This window comes from Stylophora pistillata, chromosome 9 (genome assembly GCF_964205215.1).
Source record: "Stylophora pistillata chromosome 9, jaStyPist1.2, whole genome shotgun sequence".
NCBI lineage: Eukaryota > Metazoa > Cnidaria > Anthozoa > Scleractinia > Pocilloporidae > Stylophora > Stylophora pistillata.
In genome coordinates, this window is record NC_142527.1 from 12,177,846 (window position 1) to 12,205,734 (window position 27,889).

General features: G+C 38.5%; 2 protein-coding genes across 6 annotated transcripts in view; one reads left to right on the plus strand and one right to left on the minus strand.

Annotated features, from left to right (window-relative positions):
* LOC111347088 (uncharacterized) overlaps window positions 1-27,889 on the minus strand; it is a 68,197-nt gene that overhangs the window by 28,912 nt on the left and 11,396 nt on the right. For 4 of the 5 annotated variants that reach the window (XM_088733206.1, XM_088733203.1, XM_088733205.1 and 1 more), the window contains exons 2-26: window positions 26,373-26,483; window positions 25,562-25,735; window positions 24,071-24,529; window positions 23,548-23,940; window positions 23,016-23,131; window positions 21,786-22,068; window positions 21,342-21,532; window positions 20,148-20,314; window positions 18,145-18,317; window positions 17,521-17,607; window positions 16,828-17,003; window positions 16,097-16,163; window positions 15,661-15,750; window positions 15,200-15,465; window positions 14,810-14,912; window positions 9,954-10,178; window positions 9,533-9,643; window positions 9,105-9,200; window positions 8,251-8,388; window positions 7,593-7,852; window positions 7,067-7,166; window positions 3,484-3,567; window positions 1,391-1,671; window positions 866-974; window positions 131-280 (exon numbers count right to left, since the gene is read on the minus strand). In XM_088733206.1, the coding sequence (XP_088589332.1) occupies window positions 131-280; window positions 866-974; window positions 1,391-1,671; window positions 3,484-3,567; window positions 7,067-7,166; window positions 7,593-7,852; window positions 8,251-8,388; window positions 9,105-9,200; window positions 9,533-9,643; window positions 9,954-10,178; window positions 14,810-14,912; window positions 15,200-15,465; window positions 15,661-15,750; window positions 16,097-16,163; window positions 16,828-17,003; window positions 17,521-17,607; window positions 18,145-18,317; window positions 20,148-20,314; window positions 21,342-21,532; window positions 21,786-22,068; window positions 23,016-23,131; window positions 23,548-23,940; window positions 24,071-24,529; window positions 25,562-25,735; window positions 26,373-26,457 (4,384 nt within the window). In that variant the 5' untranslated portion in view covers window positions 26,458-26,483. Of the gene's footprint in view, window positions 1-130; window positions 281-865; window positions 975-1,390; window positions 1,672-3,483; window positions 3,568-7,066; window positions 7,167-7,592; window positions 7,853-8,250; window positions 8,389-9,104; window positions 9,201-9,532; window positions 9,644-9,953; window positions 10,179-14,809; window positions 14,913-15,199; window positions 15,466-15,660; window positions 15,751-16,096; window positions 16,164-16,827; window positions 17,004-17,520; window positions 17,608-18,144; window positions 18,318-20,147; window positions 20,315-21,341; window positions 21,533-21,785; window positions 22,069-23,015; window positions 23,132-23,547; window positions 23,941-24,070; window positions 24,530-25,561; window positions 25,736-26,372; window positions 26,484-27,353; window positions 27,489-27,889 lie in introns of those variants that run through there. The other variant, XM_088733204.1, reaches the window with a different exon arrangement.
* LOC148723330 (uncharacterized) lies at window positions 10,450-11,725 on the plus strand. Its single transcript, XM_088733274.1, has one exon. It carries the CDS (start codon window positions 10,673-10,675, stop codon window positions 11,723-11,725), a length of 1,053 nt encoding a protein of 350 aa, XP_088589400.1. The 5' UTR covers window positions 10,450-10,672.

Sequence of the window (27,889 nt, forward strand, 5' to 3'; positions counted from 1 at the left end):
TCGCAGATTTTTATTGTAAAATTTTTTCACAAATCTTTACTTATTCGAAATTACTTTGAGAACAAGAAATCATTTTAGCGGTTTTCAACCACTCAAACGTTTCTGTTCGAGTTTAAAGATTGCATCTTACCCTCACAACCACCTTCTTCGTAATCATTGTCCCCATAAGAACACCACTGTCTGTCGTTATCGTCTCCAGTGCAGGAGTTATACAAAGTATTTTCATAGACAAAAGGAAACCTACAGCAGGATCCGTAACCGGTCACCCAGGTGCAAGTGCCTGAAAGAGCATAAGAAGATAATTGACACCTTACCGATCATGAACGAGACATCGATAACATATAGCCAGATATGAAATCATTGCACAAACGTTTATTTCCAAGTTGGAGACTTGGAAGTGCACGGTTTCCTACTTTCAACCCAAATTTTTCTTCTGAAAGCTAGAATCTTCCACAGAAATGCCTTTAATTTGACCTAGCCTTCCCTTAAGTAACAATTGAATATCTCATTCTACGTTTTAGCTATGTCTAATCACTAAATAGGGATGGGGGTATTGTGTCAAAATTTGTTTTAAATACTGCCCTGGTGGTAGAGGTTTTAATGTTTGACCAACATTTTTCTTGGAAAATATCGTTAAAAGAATAATGCTTAGTTTGAAATGGAGAAAAATAAAAATCGGCCTCCATAGGTCTACAGTATTTTAAAATATTCGCTACAGCTGTCGTTACCAGTTTTGAAGACAGAGCGGAACCTCCTGAAGTATGAGGTAATTAAACCCCCGATGGGCAGTTTGACGGTTTTTGGCAACATTGCAGGTCCCGAAAGTGCGTTCGTGAAAAAGAATTCTGAACTCGCTTAGACATACCATTTTGGCCATCGTTCGGAATAGCGTTACACTTCTCTTTGGAAAAAGATATGTCATCAATGCCCAGGAATATAACTTCAGCAGACTCTAAGGTTCCTTTGAAGAGGATCTGTTGTTAGAACAAAAACAAAGAAAAACGGTATTTTAAATGCTTTATTTGACCTCGAGTTGTTTTTGGAGAAGGAAAAACCTCCTCTAAACGAAATTCAAGAATAAAGTAGTTTTGTCAGTCCAACCTGTTGTATCTTTACCAAAACATTAGACTTCCGCTGAAGTAAGTAACTGCTAGCATGGCAACTCTAATTGCGTGGCCAGTTAACATAGATTTGAGTATCACAATTTCGTGGTTATTATATAGAGAATTTTACGTAATACAGATAGAATATAAACTTTTCAATGATTTGCGTGGCGAACAAATCCAATTAAACTGCCCAAGATAAACAACCAATTGAAACTACTATAATTATGCACTAAATCGCGTGATTCCATCGTAGTGAGCAAATTTTTGTACTTTTCTATTCTCACCCTAAAACTTCTCTCGCTTTGGTAAAGAGGCAGCTGTACGTATGTCCAGCGGTTTGTACGATAGGAAGTAGACCACATTGTAGTCATGTTGTTGCTATCATCAGGATAAAGAGCAGAAACGGTTAATTCCACCAATATATCACTTGTGTGCGTCCTCTTTTCCTCGCCAATGAAATACCAAAATGTTAAGCACCGCCACCCCTCTTTATGGTTTAGATCTTTTGTTGTCAAGGCTCTAGTAACTGATTCAGTGCTATCCGTTTTGAAATAAAGGAATTTACCTGATAAGGCAACGGAAAATTTGAAAAAGTTAAGAATGCACTTAAAAAGACGTTATATAGTATGGAGTCGAGACAATTTAAATATCAGCTAATTTGGTTTTAGAGGGCTTTTAGCAAGGATCATGGTCACATACCCTGTACAAAAGGTGGTAAACAAAATGATTTTTCTTTTTTTCAAAACCATATTTCTTTGGGTAAACTTAAATAATTTGGCACAGTCTTTTTATAACGGCAAGCTCAGCTTAAAGCAGAAGTCAATTGTCAATCTTCATGATCAAAACAATGCCCCTTTTTGTAACTTTCGAATGCTTGTGATGATGGTGATCATTGGGGTGTTTCCTCTCATCGCCTCCTACCTCGATGATCCGTAATTTTAAACTCATAAAACCACCAAGCCTATGAATGTTTCAAGAGGTCACGCTTTAAACAACAAATATATATGAAATACATATATATGAAGTGCGGTTATGAAACGTATATGTGCACGATCCTTCGCAGTAAAGCACTATTTAAGCAATAGTGAAAATCAGACCTGAAAAAAATTCAGGCCTGTACGGGATTCGAACCACTGACCTCTGCGATACTAGTGCAGCGCTCTACCAATTGAGCTAACAAGCCAACTGGGAGCAGGCCATCAAATTAATTCGACATAAACCCGTAGATGATAAACCAAACAACAAATATATATGAAATACATATATATGAACTGCGGTTATGAAACGGTTATGAAATTTTTTTCAGGTCTGATTTTCACTATTGCTTAAATAGTGCTTTACTGCGAAGGATCGTGCACATATACGTTTCATAACCGCAGTTCATATATATGTATTTCGTATATATTTGTTGTTTGATTTATCATCTACGGGTTTGTGTCGAATTAATTTGATGGCCTGCTCCCAGTTGGCTTGTTAGCTCAATTGGTAGAGCGCTGCACTAGTATCGCAGAGGTCAGTGGTTCGAATCCCGTACAGACCTGAATTTTTTTTCAGGTCTTATTTTCACTATTGCTTAAATAGTGCTTTACTGCGAAGGATCGTGCACATGTACGTTTCATAACCGCAGTTCATATATATGTATTTCATATATATTTGTTGTTTGATTTATCATCTACGGGTTTATGTCGAATTAATTTGATGGCCTGCTGCCAGTTGGCTTGTTAGCTCAATTGGTAGAGCGCTGCACTAGTGTCGCAGAGGTCAGTGGTTCGAATCCCATACAGGCCTGAATTTTTTTTCTTTTTTCAGGTCTGATTTTCACTATTGCTTAAATAGTGCTTTACTGCGAAGGATCGTGCACATATACGTTTCATAACCGCAGTTCATATATATGTATTTCATATATATTTGTTGTTTGATTTATCATCTACGGGTTTATGTCGAATTAATTTGATGGCCTGCTCCTAGTTGGCTTGTTAGCTCAATTGGTAGAGCGCTGCACTAGTATCGCAGAGGTCAGTGGTTCGAATCCCGTACAGGCCTGAATTTTTTTTCAGGTCTGAATTTCACTATTGCTTGAATAGTGCTTTACTGCGAAGGATCGTGCACATATACGTTTCACAACCGCACTTCATATATATGTATTTCATATATATTTGTTGTTTAATTTATCATCTACGGGTTTATGTCGAATTAATTTGATGGCCTGCTCCCAGTTGGCTTGTTAGCTCAATTGGTAGAGCGCTGCACTGGTATCGCAGAGGTCAGTGGTTCGAATCCCGTACAGGCCTGAATTTTTTTCAGGTCTGATTTTCACTATTGCTTAAATAGTGCTTTACTGCGAAGGATCGTGCACATATAGGTCACCCTTTGTTACCGTTGTTTAAAGTGCTCTTTATTTGCCAGTCTTTTTCGCCAATCCAACCACACAATCCATTTTCAAAGTAGCAATCCAGAGTTTCTGTGGAAGACATGATAAAACTGATTTTAAATAAATGATCTCAAGAAAAAGATTACTCTGTTGATCGTAGGGAGGGATAAAGTTTCTTGATTTGCCACATCTACCCAATATTGCCTTGCTTCAATCCAGTAAAATAACTATACATATTTGAAATATGGAAAAAGGTTTCCCCTTAAGAGCTCTATAATAAAGTAACGCATTCTATAATAAAAATAACGTATAGAGCGTTTTCACATGACGTCACATTTTTCGCGGGAAAGTTGAGTCGCCATGTTAGTGTTCCACATTTTTAAACATGGCGGGATATCCTCTCTCAGATTATGCGACACGCTAGATCCCCAAGTGAAAACACGTTATTTAGAGAAGATTTCATGTGTTGAAATCGATCCTCTCTGGTTATCAGACAAAAAATACGATCCAGAGTGCCTGCTTCTGGTCGAATCCATGGATTTATTGTTGTTTTTGGTGCTTGACACGAGTTATTACAGTAAGGACCATTTTAAGGCCTATAGAAATCTACAGGACATGGTTGTAAACATGAAAGTGTTGCTATTGAAACTTATGAAAAGATCATGAAGGAAAAGCACATCAACTTTCAGGTAACGAAATGTGGCACGTTTATCAATAAACAATATCGATGGTTACATGCCACACCTGACTTTTTGTGTAGGTGTGATTGCTGTGGGAATGGATGTGGGGAGGTCAAATGCCCCTATTGTTTAAAAGATACAAACTTGGAGCAGTATATTAACAAAAACAACTCTTGTGTGAAGTCAGAAAATGGAGAATCAAGTCTGAAAACGGAGCATGCCTACTTTTATCAAATCCAACAGTAAATATTCACTACTGAAAAGCTTTACTGTGACTTTGTTGTTTGTGGTTTTCGTGAGCAAATTGATCTCTTCTGCGAATGAATTTTGCTTCATGTCAGCCACTGGCACTCTGTTGTTTCCAAACTTAATCACTTCTGGAGATACTGTGTGCTACCAGAAATTTTGGGAAGGTGGTATACTCAAAAGTGAAGTTTGTCTCATTCATCCCCTGATCCCAATTCTGCTTGTTTTTGGAGACTGACAACTAGAGGGCCTGTGGTAACATGCACAAACCAAGCATGTCCCATCTCTACTTTTCATTTATTTTGTTTGAAAATTGCAAAAATACCTAACAAGTGGTTTTGTCCCCTATGAATAAAAACACCAGCAGCCAAAAATTAAAAATGAAAATGCAAACAGACGAGAGATATTTTGGATGAAGCTCTCAAGTTAGATTTTATCTACATATGCAAATAGAAGCCACTGTGTTCAGATAAACTGCTGAAATGCCACAACCCATTTTGTCAAGATAGAAAGTTTTTCATTTGCCCTGCTTATACTTCAAGCGGATGCTGAACAATGCAATGACAACTTGGGAATTTATGGTGTGTAAATCAGGAGGAAAAACTGAATAAAGGTTGTTAATGACTCTTTCAATACACCTGATGATAGTGTTGTGATAACTGGTGTTTCAAAATGCTCTTCAGAAAAGTCAGCATCACTTGCAAAGCTGAATGATGGGCATTACCAATTGATTTCATCAGAAAACATTAGAAGCATTAGAAAGATAAGGTACTGCCTATCTCTAGCAGATACTGAAAAGCTACTTCATGCATTTATCACATCTAAGCTAGATAACACCAACTCGCTACTATACGGACAACCCAAATTCCTGATAGATCACTTACAAAATGTCCAGAATGTCGCAGCTCGTGTCGTCACTCGTACAAGAAAGTACGACCACGTCAAACCTATCCTAAAGCAGCTGCACTGGCTCCCAGTTCGCCAGCGCATAGATTACAGGATACTACTTCTGACCTACAAAGCGCTCAACGGCTTTGTAGCACCGACTCTATGGAACTCCCTTCCAAACAACATAAGAGTGAGCGGCTCGCTATCACATTTTTTAAAATGTATAAAGACATACCTTTTAAAAAAGTATAAAGACCTGTATAAACACATACCTTTTTAACAAATTTTATAATTAGACTACTGCTTAGTGAGTTATTTAATTATTTCAGTAGTAAGATAGGCCGCTAGACAGTTAGCTAGTAAATTAGTTGATTAGTTGGTGAGCTAGTTAATTGGCTAGGAAATTAGTTAATTTCAATATAAGTTTAAAGTTTTTACTCTCATTATTACAGACTACCTTATTAGCTAGTTTCTTCTACTCGTGTTTTAGAGATTTTTATGGTTTTTATAATCTTATCGGTCCGATTTATAAAATTACTGTACAGCGCTATTGGATAGCGATAGAAATAGCGCTATATAAATACCGTACTATTGTTATTATTATTATTTCATCACCCAATGGTTGGCTTGACTGTGATATTATCCATGAAGTACATGTTTGTCTAAGAAACATTAATCCAGATGTGGAGGACTTTCAGAGACAAACTTTGGGCCCTGTTAGAAACTTCAATCAGGTTATTGGTGAATTTATTCAGATTCAGCATACTGGTAATGCGCACTAGGTATGTGTAAGCTGAATAGGGTGTGAAGATGGCACTGTCAACTTGTATGCAGGGGCGTAGCCAGGATTTTTCAAAGGGGGGGGGTCACAGAGGCTACTCACCATTTACACCGCTGCTCTCCCGCGTGTATCAGCGGGCTCAGTCGTATTATCGCGGCATGAAGGCCCATATCAATGGCTTTTACGGCCAAGATATTGTCATGGCGTCTTCGCCACCTGAATATTGTTGGTTGTTTGCTCTAAAAAAAACCGACCAAGGGGGGGTCACGGGCACCCCAGGACCCCCCCTGGCTACGCCCTCGGTATGACAGTTTGTATCATAACATTATTCTAAATGAAGTACAAGAGCAGGTACTCAATCTTGTTGGACGTTCAAGTTTTACTAGCATTCAAGTTGTCCCTGTGCGACAACAGGCAAATAGCAGTGACTGTGAAGTATTTGCTGCCGCCTTTACTACATGCCTTGCTTATGGTATACACCCTGAAAAAATGCAATTTGATGTCCCTAGAATGAGAAACCATTTATACCAGTCTTTAAAATTTGGTGTATTGAAAATGATGACAAGGCAAACTACCGTTATAAAGAAAATATAAATATTACACTATTGTCTTCTCAAAACCGTAAAATGTGCTCCAAATGTTTCCTGTCACACAGCTGATTGTCATGGAACACCAACATGGCGGATGAAGTCGGTTACCATGACGATAAAGAAATTTGATCATGTGAGTGAAAACGCTCTATTCTAGGCCAGCATGTTAAGGTCAAGATTAATGGCCAAAGTTGCCTCGTGGGTGTGGTTTTTCTACAACCATACGAAACAGTATTGTGAGAACTCCTGAATCTAGTCGTGTATCTACATGCTTAAGTGATAATACTTTCGGTTACAGGGATTAAAAAATCTCGCCATATGCCAGTTGGGCACTAAAATAAAATTCTTTCAAACACAATTTGCCTTCCCAGTTTGATTTTAACTCTTTGGGAAGTTTAGCTTACCCTGTTTCACGATTTTAATGCAGATTCCAGTTAAAACAGTGACGTCATCAATAGCTATATCCCCTGAGCTTCCACCTTTTATCACACCCTCTATTAGGATCTAAAATCAAGTATACAATGTTGACATGTCATTTTTCATCAGAAAAAAAAGTTGAATTTAGCATAAACCCCTGTTATCTGAACCTTTATAGGGTCAAGGATATCGAGAGTAATTTTGAAATAACTAGGAATTATTTAGCTGTATGACAAGTTACTCAAAATTTCAGTCTAATTTGATTTAATCTCTAATCACCCCTGATGATGTACGTAAATTCCTGGCCATTGAAATTCGAGTTTTTTCAAAAATAAATATAGGAACATGTCGATGCAGCGGAAGGTGAGCAGCTTTCATCAAATGGACCAAAACTCTTGGGACATTTGCAGGGATTGATCGACGGCATAGTCTCTGTTACTGCTAAGTAAAAAATACTTTGAACATATAGGCATCTCCAGTGAAGTATTTTGTTAGCACGCAATATCTTTTCACCTGAAATTGTCTTTCATGTTCTCCTAAATTTACTGGAACTTGTGCAAATATCCATTTATCTCCCTGATCCCCTTGTTGACTCCAAACCTTTTTTTCTGAGTTCACTGCTTCAATGTAAATGTTAAGAGTCCCTATATCTTTTCCATACATGTGGTACCAAAACTGAAGACAAAGTTCCGGAGCATTTATAAACCAGCCACTTCGTAATCGCGCCTTATCACCATTTTGTCTGCTTGAAGCTTCGATATATAGGTAACGGCCTAACAAAATAAAGGTGTATCCCTTTTTCAGATGTTCATTTATCTATTATTTTACTTTTTGGTGTTGAGAACCTAACGCGTTCATAAATTGTGAGTAACCTCTCGCGATACGCGAAAAAATTATGCCAGACTGAGAAATCTGCACAATGTGTCAGTGACAATTTGATAAGAGTCATCCTCTGCATCAATTATAGCAAGCAAAAAAGGCCCTGATACAATATCTTCACTAAAGTCACTGCTGAATCCGCCTTAAAGCAAACTTTACATTTAATTTTCGATCATATAATGTTCTAGGAACTCTAAACGTTTGATGATATTCTTAGTGTGAAAGATTTTCCTGGCAATTGTAATTCTTATTCAGGATTATATCTAAAAATATGGGATATAGAACACAACACCTTCGTATGATAACGTGGTATGGTCGAAGGAAGGTCCCGTGCCCCCTGATAATGTTTTTCCAGTTTCTGTTTTCCACTGAAATTCACTGTTGATATCATTTTGAAATCCACATAATCCAAATTGAAAACTGCATGGCCCTAAAACAGAACCAGGCCGACAACATATTCTTAGAGGAGTTAAATGGTAAAAGAAACAAGTCTAACTTACTGTGTTATAATGTTTGAACTCATCCTACCCGGATATAAGAGCGAGTCAGATTGACAAATTTCTAAAAATTTACATTCATTTCATGAGCCGGTTAAAAGGAAACATTTATAGGAAATAGATTAAAAGGAAAGGCGTGTCGTGACCTTGGTGAAATGCTGAGGGTAAAAACTGAAGAAATTTAAAATTTACTGCTGGAATTGATTTAAGATTCGTTTTCACCTAAACAAGTTCTGTTGTGACAATTCAGGACTAGACACATCGTCAACATATGTTTGGCGAGTGCAATCAGTTTGTAATTGAGAGTTGACAAATAACATTTCAATTATTGAAACCGAGATATAAGTAAATAACCAGGAATTACACAACTTTATTTTAGTGTTTCTTTCATAACCATAAGGAAAATAAGATTAGACTAAATCTTAGCCAAAGTGCAGCACAATTTCGCTAAAATGTTGTCATTTAGCATTCCGGGAAGAAATCTTTGCCCCAAATCCAACTGTAGGTCGAATGTTATGAAATTGTAATTTTGAAAGTGGAGAATGAACAGAAAAGTATCATTAAAATCGTTAAAACAAAACTGCAATAAGGCAAGACATGCCTTTGACATTGGTACAATCCTCTTTCTGCCAATTTTTCATATCCTCACCTCGAAAAGGAATCTGACATGTGTTATACTCATTCCTCTTCAAATCCCCTGTCTGCTTTGAGCAAGTTAAGTCATTCAGCGGGCATTCGTTCTTCCCTTTACAGAATAAGTGACAACAAGGTTGTAGTATTAAAAGGGGAAGTTACTCGATTCAAGTCTCTTTATCATTATTATCAGTTCAGCTTTAATTTCATTTTAAAAAGAACCGTTATGACTATTGATAAGAGTCTCGTCATCTTGAGATCCGAATCCAATAACCCCCCATCTTCAATAAATAGGAAACTTTTCCTTGGCTAAAACATCGTCAGTTGTAAGCAGTGTTAGTCATATGCAGAAGGGCATTTTGATTTCTTGCGATTAAATTGACTTATTTTCATTAGAGATCACATACAAGAGATAAGGTATCCAGACACCGTTGTGAAACTCACCACAAATGGAAGAAAAGTGGCTGCCGTCTGCGCAACCTTCTGTGTTTTTACATGTCTGGGACCAAGAGATCGCCTCACCGTCAAAACACAGATAATTGTAATTGGGGTTCACTCGAGAAGAGAAAAAAAAAACAGAAAGAAACCTTTACTACAATGAGATGTCAGAATGAAAAAAATAGGTAAATAGATAAAACAAAAGAAAAATTTGTTTTTGCCTTCTTGTACCTAAATGCACATCGTTTCCTCTCATGCGTTGTCTGCCAAAATCATCGAGCATATCAGCTTGTGTTCAAATTATTTATCAATCAAGGCAAGCTTAAGGGAAGAATTACTACAGTTCTTCAAACAAATGTCAGCTTCACTGAAATGCAGCAAATTCAACGCATTGGACGAGAAACAATTTTTGCAAAAAACATTTTACCTTCTCCTTCCTTTTCATCTTGTCCGTCACCACAGTCCTTTGAGCCATCTCGCAGTTTTTCTGGAAGCAAGCATTCCCCCGATGAACACGAAAACTGGCCGTTTAGACACTGGCAGTTTTTTTCATCAGAGCCTTCCAAACAATCCAGTGTGCCATCACATCTCAAGGTACTTTTAATGCATTGCAAATTTTCACACTGAAACTCTTCTTTGCTACAGCTGTATCCTGTAAAAGCGTTTCACATCAAATTATAACATCTAGTGTAAACCACAGTTATATGGAGACAATTACTCCCTTCAAAAACTAACCTATTCAATAACAGCAAGAAGTTAATGTTGGTCCTATTCCAACCAAACTCTCGACTCTTGAGGCCGCTCAAAATCCTAATAATCAAAATATAAACTGTGGACCGGTTCTCTGATCGGTTGTGTTGTATTTATGCTTTAAAATACTATACTATTAAGTGTTTGTTATTGTTGTAATATTGAAATCTTTGGGCCTAAATGACTTCACGGGCACCCCGAACACGGGAAGCCATGTGCGCGTTAGACGATCGAACTTCTTCGTTAGCGGGCATTGAAAAGCTCAGTTTATTATTGATCTTTGACTGAATGACATTATAACATGGTGTCAGGAGTGGGATCCGAATTTGCCGCATTGTGAGACAAGTTGATAGGACAAGCAAGTTTCCTGTGAGTTTTATTTCTGTATCTTGTATAATGGCCGAGGGAAACTCTCGAACGCCCGGTCCACTGCTCCTAGACGCGAATGCTGCTGAGAATTGGAGGAAATTTTTTATGCAATTTGAGATTTTCCTTGTTGCGAAAGGAAAGGATAATAAAGCGGACAAGCTAAAAGTAAATTTGCTGTTACATTGTGCTGGGCCAGAAGCTATCGAAGAGTACAGTCACTTCGTGTTTACGGGTGAAGAAGACAAAGATTGCTATCAAGATGTCTGTCGCAAATTTGAAGAATTTTGCCAAGGTGCCAAGAATGTAATTTATGAGCGACTGGTGTTTAATCAGCGAAACCAGAAGGAAGGTAGGAGGATTGACAGTTTCGTCAGTGAACTGAAAAGACTCTCTTTAACTTGTGAATTTGGCGACCTCCGAGATTCACTCATTCGTGATCGTATTGTTGGAGGAATTTTGTCAGCCGAATTGCGAGGTGAACTGCTGAAGAAACCAGATTTAACGCTGCAAACTGCTCATGATTATTGCCCTACATTCGAGGCAGCCGAAAAACAGAAATACAAATTCAATATACCAACCATGGCGGGCTCTGAACGGTCACTTCACCCTCTCGAGAAAGTCAGGGTTCAAGAAAAGACACCTGCTCGTAACTGTAAGTTCTGTGGTTACAAGCATCCATTTACTCAACCACCTCGCTGCCCAGCTCTTGGAAAGAAATGCAACAATTGTAAGAAGGTAGGACATTTTGCACAAGTGTGCAAAGAACTAAGAGGTGAAGGTTCCTCGCTTGCACCTGTGCAGCATGATCCTCCAACGAATCCCGATGTGCACGCATATTTTGATTCAGTTGAGCTGGGTAGTGTCTCTGGCACTCGAAAGAAATCTAGGAGTTTGGTTACTATAAAAATTTCTGGGAAGCATGTACAGATCAAGGCAGATACTGGTGCAGAAGCTACAGTCATTCCCTATGAGCTGTACAAGAAAATCACAAACAAGCCTCTTCAGAACATTCAACAACCTTTGAAGGGGTGGCTTGCACCTAAACCCATCCATCCAAAAGGATCTGTTTATGAACGTTGAATTGATACCTACTCCAGCGTCAACACAACCTGAGCCAGACCTCCCAAGTGTCTTCCAAACCGATCCTGTGCTGAAGGATTACAAAGATTGCTTTAGTGATAAACCTAGCAAGCTACCGAACAAAGTACATTTGGAAGTTGATCCGTCAGTTCCTCCACTCATCCATCCTCCAAGAAAACTTCCAATTGCACTTCTTGAACCAACACGAGAGAAGCTCACAGAGATGGAAAAGGATGGGATTATTATAAAAAGAGGGGGAACACACCCCTTGGGTTTCGTCTATGTTAGTGATTGACAAACGGAAAGTAGAAGAAAAGAACACTCCACTCTCAAAGAAAGATGTTTGAATTTGTACTGACCCAAGAGACCTAAACAAAGCTCTTAAGAGGCCGCACTATCCAATGGTTACTGTAGAGGAGGTTGCCAACCGATTATCGGGTGCAAAGAGTTTCATGTCCCTGGATGCTTGCAGTGGATACTGGCAGTTCCCTGTGGATGATGAAAGCTCAAAGCTCTTAACATTCAACACCCCATGGGGTCGATATCGCTTTACAAGGCTCCCTTTTGGGATCTCTTCTGCCCCTGAAATTTACCAAAGAGAGATGGACAAACTCTTTGAAGGAGTTTCTATGGAGATTATAGTGGATGATTTCCTGATACATGGTAAGGATCAAATTGACACTGATCAGAAATTGAGAAGAGTACTGGATAGAAGCAGAGAGGTAGGATTGAAGTTCAATCCAAAGAAAGTGAAACTTCGTGTTCCTGAAGTAAGCTATGTTGGACATGTGTTCTCAGCCGAGGTATTGAAACCTGACCCTGATGAGATCCGCGCGATCAGTGAGATGCCTCCTCCTTCTGACAAAGAAGGTGTACTTCGAATACTAGGAACTGTCAATTACTTAGACAAGTTCATTGAACACAAAGTTGATCTACAAAAGCCAATTTCACAGCTTACCTAGAAAGATGTGGCATTTGTGTGGGTGAAGCCACAACAAGAGGCTTTTGATAAGCTCAAGTCTGTCATCACTAGTTCACCAGTGTTAGCATACTTTAATGGCAGCAAAGAGACAGTGCTAAGTGTTGATGCCAGTAGCACAGGCCTTGGTGCAGTAATCATGCAGGAGGGCTAACCAGTTGCCTTCAGTTCCAAGACACTAACTCCATCAGAGAAGATTTATGCAAATATTGAAAGAGAGTTGTTAGCCATTGTAGGGGGAGTACAAAAATTTCACACATATGTGTATGGGCGCAAAGTTATTGTTGAAACAGACCACAAACCATTGGAGTCAATTTTTCGGAAACCACTGAATGAGGCCCCTCCAAGGTTACAGAGGATGTTGCTGAAGCTCACCAAATATGAACTTGTGGTGCATTACGTTCCTGGAAAACAGCAGGTCATTTCAGACTGCCTTAGCAGAGCACCTCTCAGTGAAACTAAACCATTCCGCGAACGTAAAGATGTCATTGGAGTTAGTCTTCTTGAGGAACTTGGATTAGAAAGCAGTACTCTCAAGAGAATCAAGGAGAGCTCAAGTGGTGATGAGACTTCTAGAGTAGTTATGGAGTACGTTTTGAGAGGATGGTCCTCTGCGAAAGAACAAGTTGATGAACTTGCCCGGGAATATTGGAGTTTCAGAGAAGAGCTAAGTGTTGAGGATGGTATGTTATTTAAATCAGACAGAATTGTAGTGCCACGACCATTGAGAGCTGAAGTGCCAGATGAAATTCATGGTGCCCACATGGGAGAGAGCAAGACCCTTTCCTTTGCGAGGGATTACGTTTTCTGGCCTTCCATGACTGCGCAAATCAAAGACAAAGTCAGTTCCTGTGCTGTGTGTAATGCGTTCCGCAACCGACAACAGAAAGAGACACTATATCCTCATGACATTCCAGGATTACCTTGGCAAGTAGTTAAGACTGAGCTGTTTGAATATGGTGGCCAAACATACCTGTTAGTCACTGACTTCTATTCGAAGTACTTTGAAATAGAACTACTTCGCCAGAACAATGCTATTTGTGTTATCAACAACATGAAGAAAATATTTTCCAGGTTTGGAATCCCAGAGAAAGTTGTCAGTGACAACGGACCGCAATACAGCAACACCAGACATTTGTTAAGCAGAAATCATGAGTTCAAGAGATTCGCTGAAGAGTGGGGATTTTCCTATATAACCAGCTCACCAGAGTATCCCCAATCCAATGGTGCAGCGGAAAGAGCTGTACAGACTGCAAAACGCATTCTTAAGAAGGCTGCAGCAGAGAACAAAGACCCATTTGAGGGACTGTTAAAGTATCGTAACACCCCATTCAAAGATATTGGTGTGTCACCTGCACAGCTGCTGATGATTCGGCGCACTCGCACAATGATACCAACCCATCGACGTTTCTTGTTACCTCAGCCAGTGGATCGCGATTATGTTCTGAAAACGCTTCATCATCGACAGCATAATGCCAAGTCTAATTACGACAAGCAGAGTAGAGATTTGCCTCCACTTGACGTTGGGCACAGGGTGCGGTTTCGTCCAAATGGTGAGAAGGAATGGCGCAAAGCGGACAATATGCCAAGATCACATATGCTGGAAGATGAATATGGACGTACTTACAGGAGAAACAGAAGGCAGATCATCGCTGTTCCAAATGACTCTCCCATGACACCGAGGGGAAGGGCTCTTCCCACGAGTACACAACCTCATGACTCTCTTGCGAGTACAAGACCGGCGCCTGCACTTGAGAAGCTTGCGTCAAGTCCAGTCCCATCAGAGAGACAGGCAGAAACAATCGAACCCCCTCCCATTAGAACCAGATCAGGGCGTCAAGTTAGGGGGCCGCAGAGACTCATTGAATCATGTTAGGGGGGAGATGTTGTAATACTGAAACCTTTGGGGATCCCCTTAGGACTCCTGAATGACTTCACGGGCACCCCGAACACGGGAAGCCGTGTGCGCGTTAGACGATCGAACTTCTTAGTTAGCGGGCATTGAAAAGCTCAGTTTATTACTGATTTTTGACTGAATGACATTATAACAGTTATCGTATCTTACCCAAGTCGATGAAATAAATTCAGTAAATTGCTTTACAAACCTGGTATGGCGAACATAGGGAAATTTCCGCAGTCATCGGTGATAATTTTTAGTTCCTGAATTACAGCTGAAGCTTTTCCGTGGTTAGTTGCTTTCAGTTCAATCTAAAATGAAAGCGTGGTCAAAATGACAACTTACAATGATGTGATCCTTAAGAAAAAGTTCATTTAAACAAAGGACTAAATCAAGGAAATTTATTTTCGTCTAACAAAAACATACATCATTAAACAATTCATGTTAGGTCTGTTTGGATTTCTGCTGACTGAAGTCCATGACAATGTAAAATACTCCATGTTTTTCGTGTACGTGAATTTTTTTTTCAAGGAAATTGAATTTTATGAAAGAATCAATGCGCTAGTTTAAAGGATCGAAAAGAAAAATAAGCTATCACCATAACATCTTTTTTTGATTCCAATGATAGGTTAGCTCTCGACGATTTGTTTCCATGGTATCCTTGAACTTTCCAAAGCAGAGTCTTCTGTTCCTCGTTACCGACGAAAACTTCCAAGGTAGAATTTCTTCCCTCGCTTGTGGTGTCTGGTAAGATGTACTTAAACTGCAAACATGTATATGTTTCTTTAAACGACTCTTTCCAGGGCAACTTTGGACTTTCAAGAGAGGCTGTGCTGACGCCCAGTAAATAGGCACCTTGATAAACTGAGAACAAAAATAAACAGTTGTAGCAAAGTTGGCAAAGTAAAAGAGATCTGTCAAAGTGAATCAATAGTTACTGTACTTTCGACACTGGCTTTGTTCGGTATGTTATTTTATCAAAAGGGCCTCATCTACTTCATATTTTATTCAAAACAAATCTTGATCAATGTCAGGTATTTACAACCAGATATCTGTTACCTCCTCCTATTTTCCACGAAGATCCGTTTGTGGTCTTTTCTTTCCATCGACAGAGATCATTAGCAAAACTGCATTGACTTAGAACTGCAGCTGAAAAATGAAGGCATTGATTCGTTTTTCTAACCAAGTACCTTCCAGAAACCAAAATTCGAACCGAAAAACTGACGAGGATTAACCCTTAGGAGTCCTACTAAGAATTCCCAATAAAGGTTGAAAACTTAATCATGAAGATCATTATTGTTATTCCTGTTATTCCACTTTATGATTATGACTATGATCGTAATGTTTCTCGGGTAGGGTTGAGCCTGATAAAACATAAGAAGAACTCATCACTCACTCCAAAATACTTTACATTAACAACTGCATTCTTCCTTTCCTTTTTTTTTTCTTTTTTTTCCTTTTTACTGCTTTCAATCAAAAACAACAGAAGACTAACCTGTGACGGATACTTGAGCAATTTCAAGATGTTTGGTGGCATTTTCATCAATAAAAGAATAATGGGCCTGAGCAAGAATAAAAAGACCTCATTAGAATTAAAGTATGAGTTAAAACTTACATGATATCTGGACTTTCGTCTGTCGCCATAAAAGCTATCATGGTTGAAACTGGACATCCTTTCTCAAAATAGATATCTAACTATATTCTGTTCACTCCATGTTTTTTGGGTTTTCAATCATCACTTTCAACAGTTCGACATCAAACAACTTCTTTTAACACAATAGTAAAATGCTGGTAGAGTTGCCAATATATCAAAGATACATCTTACTTTACGGGAACTTGGTCAGCAGGAAGGCTTTCCTTAATGAGTTTTGAACAAGAGCGAAATTAGCTGTCAAAGTTTGATTTTTATCGAATGTTAGAGTTTTATTTCTGGTAAAGATGCTATTTGTGAGTCACAAGATTCCAACAATGACATTGATATACACGTAAAGATACAATAGAGCATTTTATAGCTGAGTGTCAGCCTTCTTAGATAATTTTCCAGTTCCACTGCTGGGAAACAGTATTTCATGTACACAATTGAATATAACCTTCGACGAAAACATGGAAGATTGCTTCTTCACTGAAGTACCTCTTTTGGATCAATTTGCACTAGAAAATTAAAGGTCTACTTGATCAAAACTACGACAAAGGCACCCAGTTACATGAGAAACAATGTGTGCTCACCTGAATGCGGTAGGATCCTGGTGGCACACCTGCTTCCAGTGAAATGTTGAATCTGTTTTCTCGGCAGTTCATTGACAGAGAGGAATTGATGACGTGCTCGGTGTTGAACGATGATATGGTCACTCTGAGATCACAGTCAGGACAGAAAATCCCTTGACAGCAGTATCTGTAGGAGCCTGTTTGGATGGGATTACATGAATAGGATAATTTTGCAGATCTACTAAGTTACTTTTCCAGTTCAAGTCTTGAAGAATTCCGTGACATTTCTTATTTCAGGTATTCATGTAAACAGAATCAACAGAAACATTAGAAATTTGAAAGAATTTTAACAGGCCAAACGAGTGACTCGAATTCGTGAAAAAAATAAAATCCTCCTTTCGAGGTCTTTCAGGTATATGTCACCAATCTTGTACGCATTGTGTTAACCAGCAAACTAGATGTTTTAAGTCCATATATGGTTGACGTGACGTTGAGTGAGAGAAAAAAAGTGTCGAGAAAATTTCGCTAATGGTTAATTCAGCTAAAGTTTTAATTCTTGCTTTACAAACATCGAGGCTCGAAAGTTCCTCTGTAAAACGAAAGCGTTTTTCCGACGTGTTAGCTTTTGTAGTGCACTGAGTTGATTACTGAGCTGCCTTTGAAAAAATTTGTTAAGCCAATTTAGCCATTCTATTATGAGATATTTGTGCAAACCTGCTATCGATATCATAGATCCAACTTGCGCAGTAAAATTATTACCGGGCTCAAATCGCATGTTGCTGAAGACGAGGCTCCGCTCACCTAACACAGGATGCAAAAAAGTTTATAAAGTTCATAGCTTTTCAAGGGTTCTGATTGGTCTTAATACTGCGTGATACCTTACCATAATCATCACGAAACGAGGTGATCATCGAATTAAAGCATATTTTCTGAATGATGTTTATAAAAAGAGAAACAAAGTGAAATTGAAGAAAATTAGTCGCCTTGATAATTTTCTACATAATTATGCCGAAGCTTTTTCCCTGAAGTTCAGTCTATAATGCATAGAACTACCACACCTTCAACTAGGCCACAAATAAACAAAAGTTCTTGGACTGTCATAAAAATTGAGGTAAATAAAAGAGAGAGATGAAATGAAAGCCCTATTTTAAACACAACTTAAACCACAAAGTGACTTTCTCCGATGCTTCCCTGGCATCATGAGTGGATTTTCCGACAAGGGTGAAGTTTATTCTTTCTCGTTCCCGAAAAAAATGTACCTACATCTTAAAAAATTAAATCAAAACTGTATCACTGGCTATTACAGGTTGGAATCTTAAACAAAAGCGAAAGTTCAACCTGGGTTTAGCCAGAATAGATTTTCAGCATGAACAGGTTTATCTTCTTGACCGTTGGGAAACTTGATTCCAATAGACAGGTGATCATCGTTAACAGATTCCCTCATGAAGACCTCAATGTTATAAAGATAACAACGAGAAAGATACATGGGTTTTGAAATTTGGTTGAGCGACCTACAAAACAAAATTTACATTTGAGACAATTTAATTAATAATGGAACTAGGAATGATTGGAGTTCAATTCGGTCTGTAATCATACGAGTGATTAACAAAATCGGACGACCAAGAAGCGGGAGTCCGATTCTTCAATCATTTCAGACAGAATTGGGCGATACGAAATCCTGTTACCAATTCAACGTGATTCCTCAGAAAAAAAAAGTTTTCGCAAAAGTTTGTTTAAAATTTCCTTAAATGTTACCTACTAATGTACAATAAAAAATGTCGGTGACCGTGCTTGTTTGAGAAATATGATGGGCCAATCGTAGCCTGTTTATGCTTGTACTGGCACTAATTACGCGCTTAATAATAAAATAATAATAAAAAAAATTAACAGTTTTTAACGTGGAGAAACACTTAGCTAGAAGCTAGTTTACAGGTTTTCCACCAAACAACTGAAACAAATAATTGAAATTGAAAATAGCATTATTAAGAATCCCAACTGGCCGAAGGCAAACCAGTTGGCTATATTATAAGCATGGCCGAGCATTTGAAACTCGGGGCTACCGTGAAACAAATCCAGGTAGTGGCCAGGGCGGGACTTGAACCTAGGGCGGGACTTGAACTTCATTTTATTGGTTCACGGTACATGTTGCTGTAGCCGGAGGCAAGGGTTTTGAAAGTAACACTTGAAAAAAACATCATCGGCAGAAAGTCACAAGAGTATGGAACAATTTTATTTGCAATTTGCGGGAATTACGCAAGTTTAAACAAAATCGACCAAAAAGTTCTCACGTTCTTCATAAATTGCATCATAGAGGAACGGGCCTCGTGCACACTTTTGAATATATCTTTTTTTTTCCTTCGATGATTTTGTTTATTTGTGATTTCTCCAATTTAAAGAGGATATTTTTATACCAAAATTGTGCAATAAAAGCATGGGTCACCGTACTCGTTCAAGAGTTACAGACTATCGTACTTTTTTACCTGGTCCATTGATTGAAAAACAATACTGTTTTCTCGGAATGCGTGCGCGCTTATTCGCTTTATTACGTCATTCTTAAGCGCAGTACAGGATGCGCAATGCCACACTGAGAAATCACCTTAGCAAAAAACTACGACATAAATTGAAAAAGAAACTACGTATTGGTCACGCGTCTTCATAAAAATAAATAACAGCTAACTCGTAGAAATACGCGACAACGGCCCACACACATGACGCGTATTGTCCAGTTACATAGGCATGACGTATCAACTGTCCTATTACATGGACCAATTACACGCATGAAGCGCACAGTCTCTTTAACGCTCAAATCGGGTTGGTGATAAAAATCGCGTTCGAGAATTTTTTTAGTTTTGGTTCGGAATAAAACTAGGACTGGGTGAAGTCCAAGGCGGTCTGTAATCATACTAGTGGAATTCAAACTACCACAGAGCACTTGTGGGTCCGATTTGCCAACAGACAATTCATATTTTTTATTGGCTCAGAGAGAAGTCCTTTGTGAAAATAGATAAAGTTTCCTGCATAGATTGATGAAATTTTTAGTCAGCAAAGATAAACTATTTTTAGACAGGTTAATCGTGAAAAGCGTCAACGAGTCTTTCAAATGTCAGCAGGTTTCACGAAAGAAAAAAAGGACTGGATTCATGATTATTTTGCAGGAGATGACGCAAAAGTCAGAAGGCCGCAAAGAACTAGCAATTGAAAATCTACAAATCTCAAAATACGATAAACGTTGTGACCTAAATCATGTTAAAAGCAGTTCAGAAGATTCTAATCTATTTACACGACACAAACGAAAAAAATTATCTCCAGTGATTTACTCCAAGATGACACTGAGGACATACCTATCCCAGTTCAGACGCTCTAAGCTCTTCATGTCATCTAGCTTTATTAGCATTTTTCTCTCAGACTGAGTAGCTCCCAAGCCTTCCAGATCTTCAACGTCATTGAACCATAACTCACATTCATCATTGCACGTCATGTAAAATGTGTGGTAGCCAGTAAAAGGGACCTGAGATGAAAAAATGTAAACGCGTTTAATGAAACTTACAATAACTCTACGACACCTCTCCTGACTTTCTAGTGTTATGGATAATAACTGTATGAAATATTTCTAAACATTTCTAGAATGCCTGGTCATGCTGACATGCATGCACGAACTTTTTACTGTCATTCCATGGAACCTTCTAGAATATTCTATTGAGTCACGTAGTTATGATGTAACACTACAAAAATGGTTGTGTTTTAAGCTTCCGGAATGTTCTGGAGTACTTTGTAAATGTAAAGAAGGACTCAGTCTCGTAGTAGAAGTTAACTGATATTGTCGGGAGTGACTGATGGTGTGGAAAGTTAAACCACGAGAGAGAGCAACTTTGGAAGATCATTCAATTCAGGGAACTTTGGAGACAATTTTGAGATTGTGTCAGTGCTGAGCTAAGTTATGGTTTTATAGATTATTAAGGATAATTGCGGTGCTGCCTTCAGTAATCATTCCTTTTTAAGAATATCACACGTTGTTGAATTGTACCGTAACACTACTATTTGCCGTGGCTGATGATATGCAATCTAAGATAACGTTCTCGTGCATTTCATTTACTGGGAAAGGCTAAGAAGTACTGTTGTCCACTGCAGTCCCCCGTTAGTGCGTTTTGAAAAATTATAGTGATATTTCTCTGTGATACTTCGCGTATTTTTAAGTCTACTTCCATCGCATATTTAAAGGAAAAAGTCTGGTGTGTGTGTATATGTAAAGAACAGCTAAACGAGACTAGTCGGTTTACCGTTTTATTTATATATCTATTCCTTCTTTTATTCCTTTTGATTTGCTTGTTTTTTTAATTCCAAATTCAGTAGTCAATATTGTTGAGGGTCGATGAGGTCCATTCAAAACTTGGGAAGCACATTCTGATGAAAAACCTCTGCACCTTTCCTCGAAGCCTATCTATAGTAAACTATAAGAAAGCAATCTCATTGCTGTTGCATTTTTGTTGTTATTATAACTGTTATTGTTATTATTATTACTATTATTATTATTTTACCTTCATGTAAACATTTAGTTTTTGGGCATAATATTTTCCTAAATTAACCGTCGCATCCATTGTTCTTATTATATTCCAAAGGTCCCTCTGTCTGGCGAAAGCACTCAATTCTCTGAGCAGGAGTGGGGTTTCGTCAGTTCTTTCTGTATACCAGACCTCTCGAAGTACGCCTTTTGCATTTACTTCTGATTCTGTGGATAAGAAGAGTTATTCGAAAGCCTTGGATAGAACAAAGTTTTCAGTTTGGCTGAGAGGTTTTAGTTTTGATGATAAGTTGGAAAAAAAAACAAATGCGAAGCCATATCATATGTCTGGATTCTCGTGCTTCCTCTATTAATATTAAAATTCTGGGCGACAATTTTCCTGCATGGGCTGGACATTTCCAAAACGTTGTGTTGTACGTTAAAGCGAGGACAGTAATGACAACCTAAAATTCGAACTTACCAATTGCCAAAACACGGACATGACACAAAGCCAGCGCTGTATCCAATTTGGACCCTTTGATATACAAAGTGTCACCTTTTACCGGAGGAATACATTGGTACTCCAAGTACGAAGAGTTGCCTCTCTTTGAACACACACAACTGGTAGATTCAGCACTTCGATTGCGTGAAAGGATCGACACTGTGAGAGGTCCGGGGATACTTGTGTTCTTGGAATTTTTTATGGTCACTTTGTAGATGTAGAACCTCTTCCCTAGCTTTATTTCGAGCCATGGACCCTCTTCCTAACCACAAATGTTGAAAAAGCATCAGTATTGCTTTATGTAAAACAAACTCAAAAATGATGTTTGAATAGGCATCATTTGTATTTTCTTGGGTTTCTCTTCAGTTTTAGGCGGTAAAGGTGATATTTTGGTCAGCAATACGATCCCACCTCTTGATTGGTGACATGCTGCTCTGGCATGACTTTCTACTGTAATTAATGAGTTGCCATTAATCGAGTCCGTGTGTTTGCGTAAAGATTTCTGGCAAACTTTCTCATCGTTGCAGAAGAATGGGTTGGTTTCGAGCCGACTGTCCAGGCTTATTCGTGGTAATTGTTCACAACAAAGAACCAATGTAGGAGTTTAATCACTTTATCGCGATAACATTTAATGCACAACCACATAATTTCAATTGCCCGCTGCCTCGAAGTCGGTGTTGTAGCGCTCTTATGTGATACCAAGCCAAGAAAAGAGCTAGAAGGAGACTTAACACATGGTGAATGAAACTGAAAAGGCTCTAATGAGTTATTGTTTGGCGATTTATAGCAAATTTGTCTAAATTTTGAGAGATCATTACGGGAAATCAATTTCGCAATAAACTTTATGCATGGAGAAAAGATTATCAGTAGATTCTGTTTCATATTTCATGGCTATTCAAACAAAAACTTACGCTTCCCTTGTGTCAACATGACCTAAATCCATTTCATAATAAAAAAGCGGCGAAAAAGCGATGATTCCTCTCCAAAATTGTTTATTTGGACGTCAAATAACCTTTCGCCATATATTTCCTTCTAGCAACTTCCAACGCTTGCCAAGAGGTGCTCCAAGAAATCTTTGCGCACACAAAGGATACGATTACCGGCAACTCATTCATTGATTGGCATTCTTGATCATCGAGCAACGATGGTGTAAAGGCGCTCACCAGGTTAAAAATATACCAAGATATGTAGATGTTTCTGCTCTCTTACCACTTCAGAGAAGAAACAGGTCGTAAGATTGTCATCGACTGCAAATGACGAATTGCTTCCTGTCGCCAGACTTGAGTGGTCTGTCACACTTCCAAATGCAACATTTGCTATAACAGCTGAAATAAAATAAATTATGAAGAGGCTGGAAGATTGAAAGATCATCCAGCATTTTTTGATAATTTACTATATAGTTGAATTCTGCATTCTTTAACTGTTCATACTTCAATTTCACAGGGAGCAGTTTAATTGGTTCATGTCTCTCGCGTCGTGAAATCTAAAAAAATTAAACTGGCTTAGTATTTTTTAGGCTATGACCATCCCACCTCTTGGTGCTATTTCTGTCCGCCTCGTACCTTTCAAATAAGCCTGTTGAGCCTGATGAACACAAACGGACTCTTTGGGCACCGTTCTGAAAGGACATTGAGGCCTTCTCAAAATTTGATAAATAAACAGACGAAAGATGAAAAAGAAGTTCCCAGTGCAGATACAGTCTTGTATTTACCAAATCCAAGGTATGAACCTGTTCACTTACGTTGAGCACTTTGACAGGCGTAGGAATAAGCACTGTTGCACCCTGCATTTGTTATGTCAGGAGTGTACCCAGAAAACACAATACAATTTTCCTCGTCATTCCTTATCTTGGGATATCCAGCTTGAAAGAGAGATGCGTCAACAGATGCTCCATCAAGCCATGACCAGCTGCTCAGATTCCTTACAAGCCCGACGAAAAAGCTACTTGGCCACTTCACCGTTACTAGAAGTGAGGCAACACTTTCAAGTTTTTCTTTGGTGTTGATAACTGCCAAGGTGCTATTTTGGGTTGAGCAGTCCCACTGAGCATCCTCCCAGATAAGACGAGGAGTGGTGACTATCTTATAGCAGCGATCCTCTACTACTGAAAAGCCTTTTTGGCAGGTTCTGTTGGCTAAAAAAAAGCTTTGTCTTCAAGTTTCAATACTCCAGTCCCAAATACTGCAAACAACTCATTGAGACACACTTTAAACATGCAATGTTTCATGAAGAGTAAAATGTATAAAAAAAGCCTTAAAACTTACTCAATGGAGACTCGCAAATGTAAGCCCTTCTTATCTTATTGCAAGGCCTTACTGCTAACCACCAACCACAGCTTCTGTCAAACCACCTCTTTCTGAAATCCTCAACCACTCCACATCTTCCATGAACTGTTTTTGGTTCTCCGTTTCCCCAGAGAGCTGAATCAACCTCAGTACCGTCAAGCCATTTCCAGCGAGGGTTGAAATACTCCCGTGATCCTAAAAACAGAGGTCTACGTAAAATAACTCTAGTTTCGTAGTACATGGATAGTAGTCCGTTTAAGTCTGCTTTATCTCGCACGATCATGAGGTCCGCTCCTTTCTCGTTGCATTTCTCACGCGCCTTTCTCCAGAGGGTAACGCCATCTTCATCATTAAGATCGAGACGAACGGGATTTTTTCCTATGAAAACGCAGCTGCTTTTTAGACGGAACCACCCTGAAGGACACCACTTTTGTTGTACTAAGATAAGAAAAGGATAGATCAATGAAGCGAAAAACGTTCACCAGGTATCTTTTTCAGTAAAGAAATACAATTGGGGAGAATTTCCCATGATGCACATGTAGCAGGTTACCAGCCAACTCCATTTATGGGAGCTTGTAGCTGAGACAGAATTCGTGTTTAGAAGCCATAAAAAGGCGAAGTACCGATTTGGAATACGTTGTTTGGTTGTCAAATATCGTTCATGTATTTTTAGAAGAAACGTTCTACCTATGGGAGATAATTTTCAGAGGTGCAACAAAAACATTTTTGACACGGCTCATGCAAAAAAGTGATGATAGCAAGAGTTATCAAGGTCTTTGTTTGTTTTACCTGCCTTAGCTTTGGCTCCAGGAAAATAATACAAACCATTACATTGATTGCTCTCGCATGGTGGGTCGGCGTTAACAGATAAATGCAAAGTCATGCACGAAAGATGAAAGTCGGATTTCAAAATGGTTTATTCTAACGCTCAAACTGAAAATCAGAAGTGATAAACACTTTTTAACTGCAGTAAACTTCAAGCTCATCAAAGATATAAATTTAACAATTCTATTTGAGTTTCTTGCATAGTTGATCCACTCTCTAGACCATCTATGTGAGGTCGCTGTTGATTTCCAGTAACCTTCATGTACATAAAGATGTTGTTACTCGATATACGGGATATTATATCGTTCGTTTTTACCTGTCTATGTGTTACGCGATAAGAAGCTAAAATAGAGGGATAAAGGCTGATAGTTTCGAAAGAAACTGTTTGGGGCTGCGTCGGTGGGAGTAACGAAATAACTTGGATATATCAACAAAATTGAAGTGGTAAATTGGCCACTGTAACGATTAAAAAAGCTGACGTTTCGAGCGTTAGCCCTTCGTCGGCGCTCCGGCCAAGAGCTAACGCTCGAAACGTCAGCTTTTGTAATCGTTACGGTGGCCAATTTACCACTTCAACTTTGTTGATATATCCAAGTTAAAATAGAGGGAGTTTATCAGTTAAAAATAAGATGAAGGGTTGCCCACATTCACAGTATTCCCATTGTTCATCTTCAGTTAAATTGGAAGTTGTGGCACACCAAGGTCTCCCAGCTGATCCATCAACCGTACAGTCAGTATATTGTCTGCCATTATACTCAAATGGAAACACACAACACTTCCCCGATGGCAGGAGAAATGTGGAACACGCTTCTGTTGGTGCTGAAAATTGAAATGAAACAGTTCAAGGTATTAGTTCGAAACCTGATTGTTTTGCAAAGTCAAAGAAAAAAAGGGTTCGACTGATAGTTACTCTAAGTGTGGTCTACTTTGTAGCTGACAAGAAATTAATTAAATGTCCCTTGGGTCAGACTTCTTGGAATCCATAGAGCCCACGGTTTTTGGTTTTGTTTTCTTTTTTTTTTTTGTTAATTTTCATTTTTTTATTGATTATAATAGTTTTTTTGAGGTGTGTGCGAGGGCATATTTGCATGCATGCTCTCTTGCTGTTACGTTTCCTGTTATACATAGTTGATGCCATCCCTTGATGTGAGTGGTGTTTGCGTATCTCCGTCGTTTCTTTTGTGTTAGCCATTAGCGGCATTAAGATTTGTGACTTAAAGCTCTTCCTGATTGCTTTTTGAAAATAGTAATGTAAGGCTTCCTGTTTTGCATTTTTTATTGAACTTTTCCGTTATATAGAGGCGCCTTCACTTTTTAGATTAAATTTCATATTTTCAGAAGCGGGGTTGAAAGATGAGACTTTATCATATTAAAACTAGACACATTACACTGTTGAACGTGATTTTTTTAATGCTATCACTTTTAATCCTTAGTTAATTTTTTTAATTTTACTCACTCGCAGATGAGGAGGCAGTTACCAGAGACAAGGTGAAAATGGCAATACTATGAGCAGCAAAGCAAACTTGGCAACCACGTGGCATTTTCAGTTATGGACTGCTTCAATTCTCTAAAAAAAAATACAGCAATCAATGAAAGTAATACACAACCATTGATTCAGCTCTCTCCAGATTTTTCGGCTGCACGAACAGCATTAATAAAATGGAGGATCCCTCTTAGCAACTTTTCCTCTACCGCACCTAACTCCACAGAGAATTCGATGTTGATTAAAAGAAGGCTAGAAAAATTGTTAAAAACAAAACAAAAAACCAAAGCATCGCTTCTCTCAGTATTTTTAAAAATTACCTTAATTCTGTCAACTTACAGTATTAATATAACATCCACAATCCTACTTCTCAGTTTTGCAGTTCATAATTTTATGATTCCAAGCTGTTGCTCTAATATGGAAATAACTTTTTCGAGTTTTGAGATTAATAAGAAAAAAAGCCGTAATGCAAAGGAACACGATGGTATTGATTAGGCCAAAATACTGAAAATTATCCTACCATATGAACAAATAACCTAGTCAGTGTTCGGTCAAATTCGTTCCTTCAAATCACCTGCCATAATAAAGTTGACACTTTTGTTTGTAGCAGCAGTCGCATAGCGCGACAGAAAATTCGTGAAGAGGTCTAATATATTTATTTCCAACATCATCCGTTTTCGTTCGCCTCGCCAATTCTTCTTTTCTTTTTTCCCTTCTTTACATTGTCTCAGCCATCAACTATTTCAAGGCTAACATTTGAAAAGCGAAGGATATATCGAGACCTCCGCATTTACAATCGAATCTGAGGTAGAACCTGATTCATAAGCAACATTTTTAGATGGACGCGTACGTGACCGGGTTATTCCTTGCTCCTAGCTGCTGTTTGCAACTTAGGAGTAATAGTCTTCTATGAGAGGGTTTTAAAGATGACAAACTGTATCTTGAGGCACGTACCTTTGAGTTTCTTATCACTTGTGATATTGGACAGAGTAAAAGAGAAGTGGTGAACGAGAAACATGTAAGCTTGTTTCTTTCAAAGCTTTCCTGCATCTCGACGCAATATTTCGTAATCGGAGTTCAACTTACATATCTGAAGGTTTGTTATGATTCCTTTGGTTCCTTATCAAAGACTAAAGCGGCGCCTATTTTCTGTAGATACCGGGCTAAAGCTTCTGATAAGAAGACCAATAACGGACGATTTTTTTGACGGCTTTACCTGTGCGTCAAAAAAATTAATTATCATTTGAGAAAAAAAAAAGTTGAAAACTACGTCACTTAGTCCACGCAATCTTTAAATTTTACGACAATTCCTCACTTAATGAAAATCTTTACCTTTTGCAGCAAAAGTACGGTATTTTTGCTCAATGGAGTAGAACTGTTCGGTCTTTTTCCTGTCATAATTCATGATTATTCAGTGTATGGGAAATATTGTTAGCGTCGTTTTAATCAGGAAATTGAAAGCTCGGAAGAAACTGTTTGTGTAGTGCGTG

What these genes read in the sequence shown, in the direction of transcription:
- LOC148723330 (XM_088733274.1), top strand. Translation starts at nt 10,673, where the DNA reads ATGGCCGAGGGAAACTCTCGAACGCCCGGTCCACTGCTCCTAGACGCG.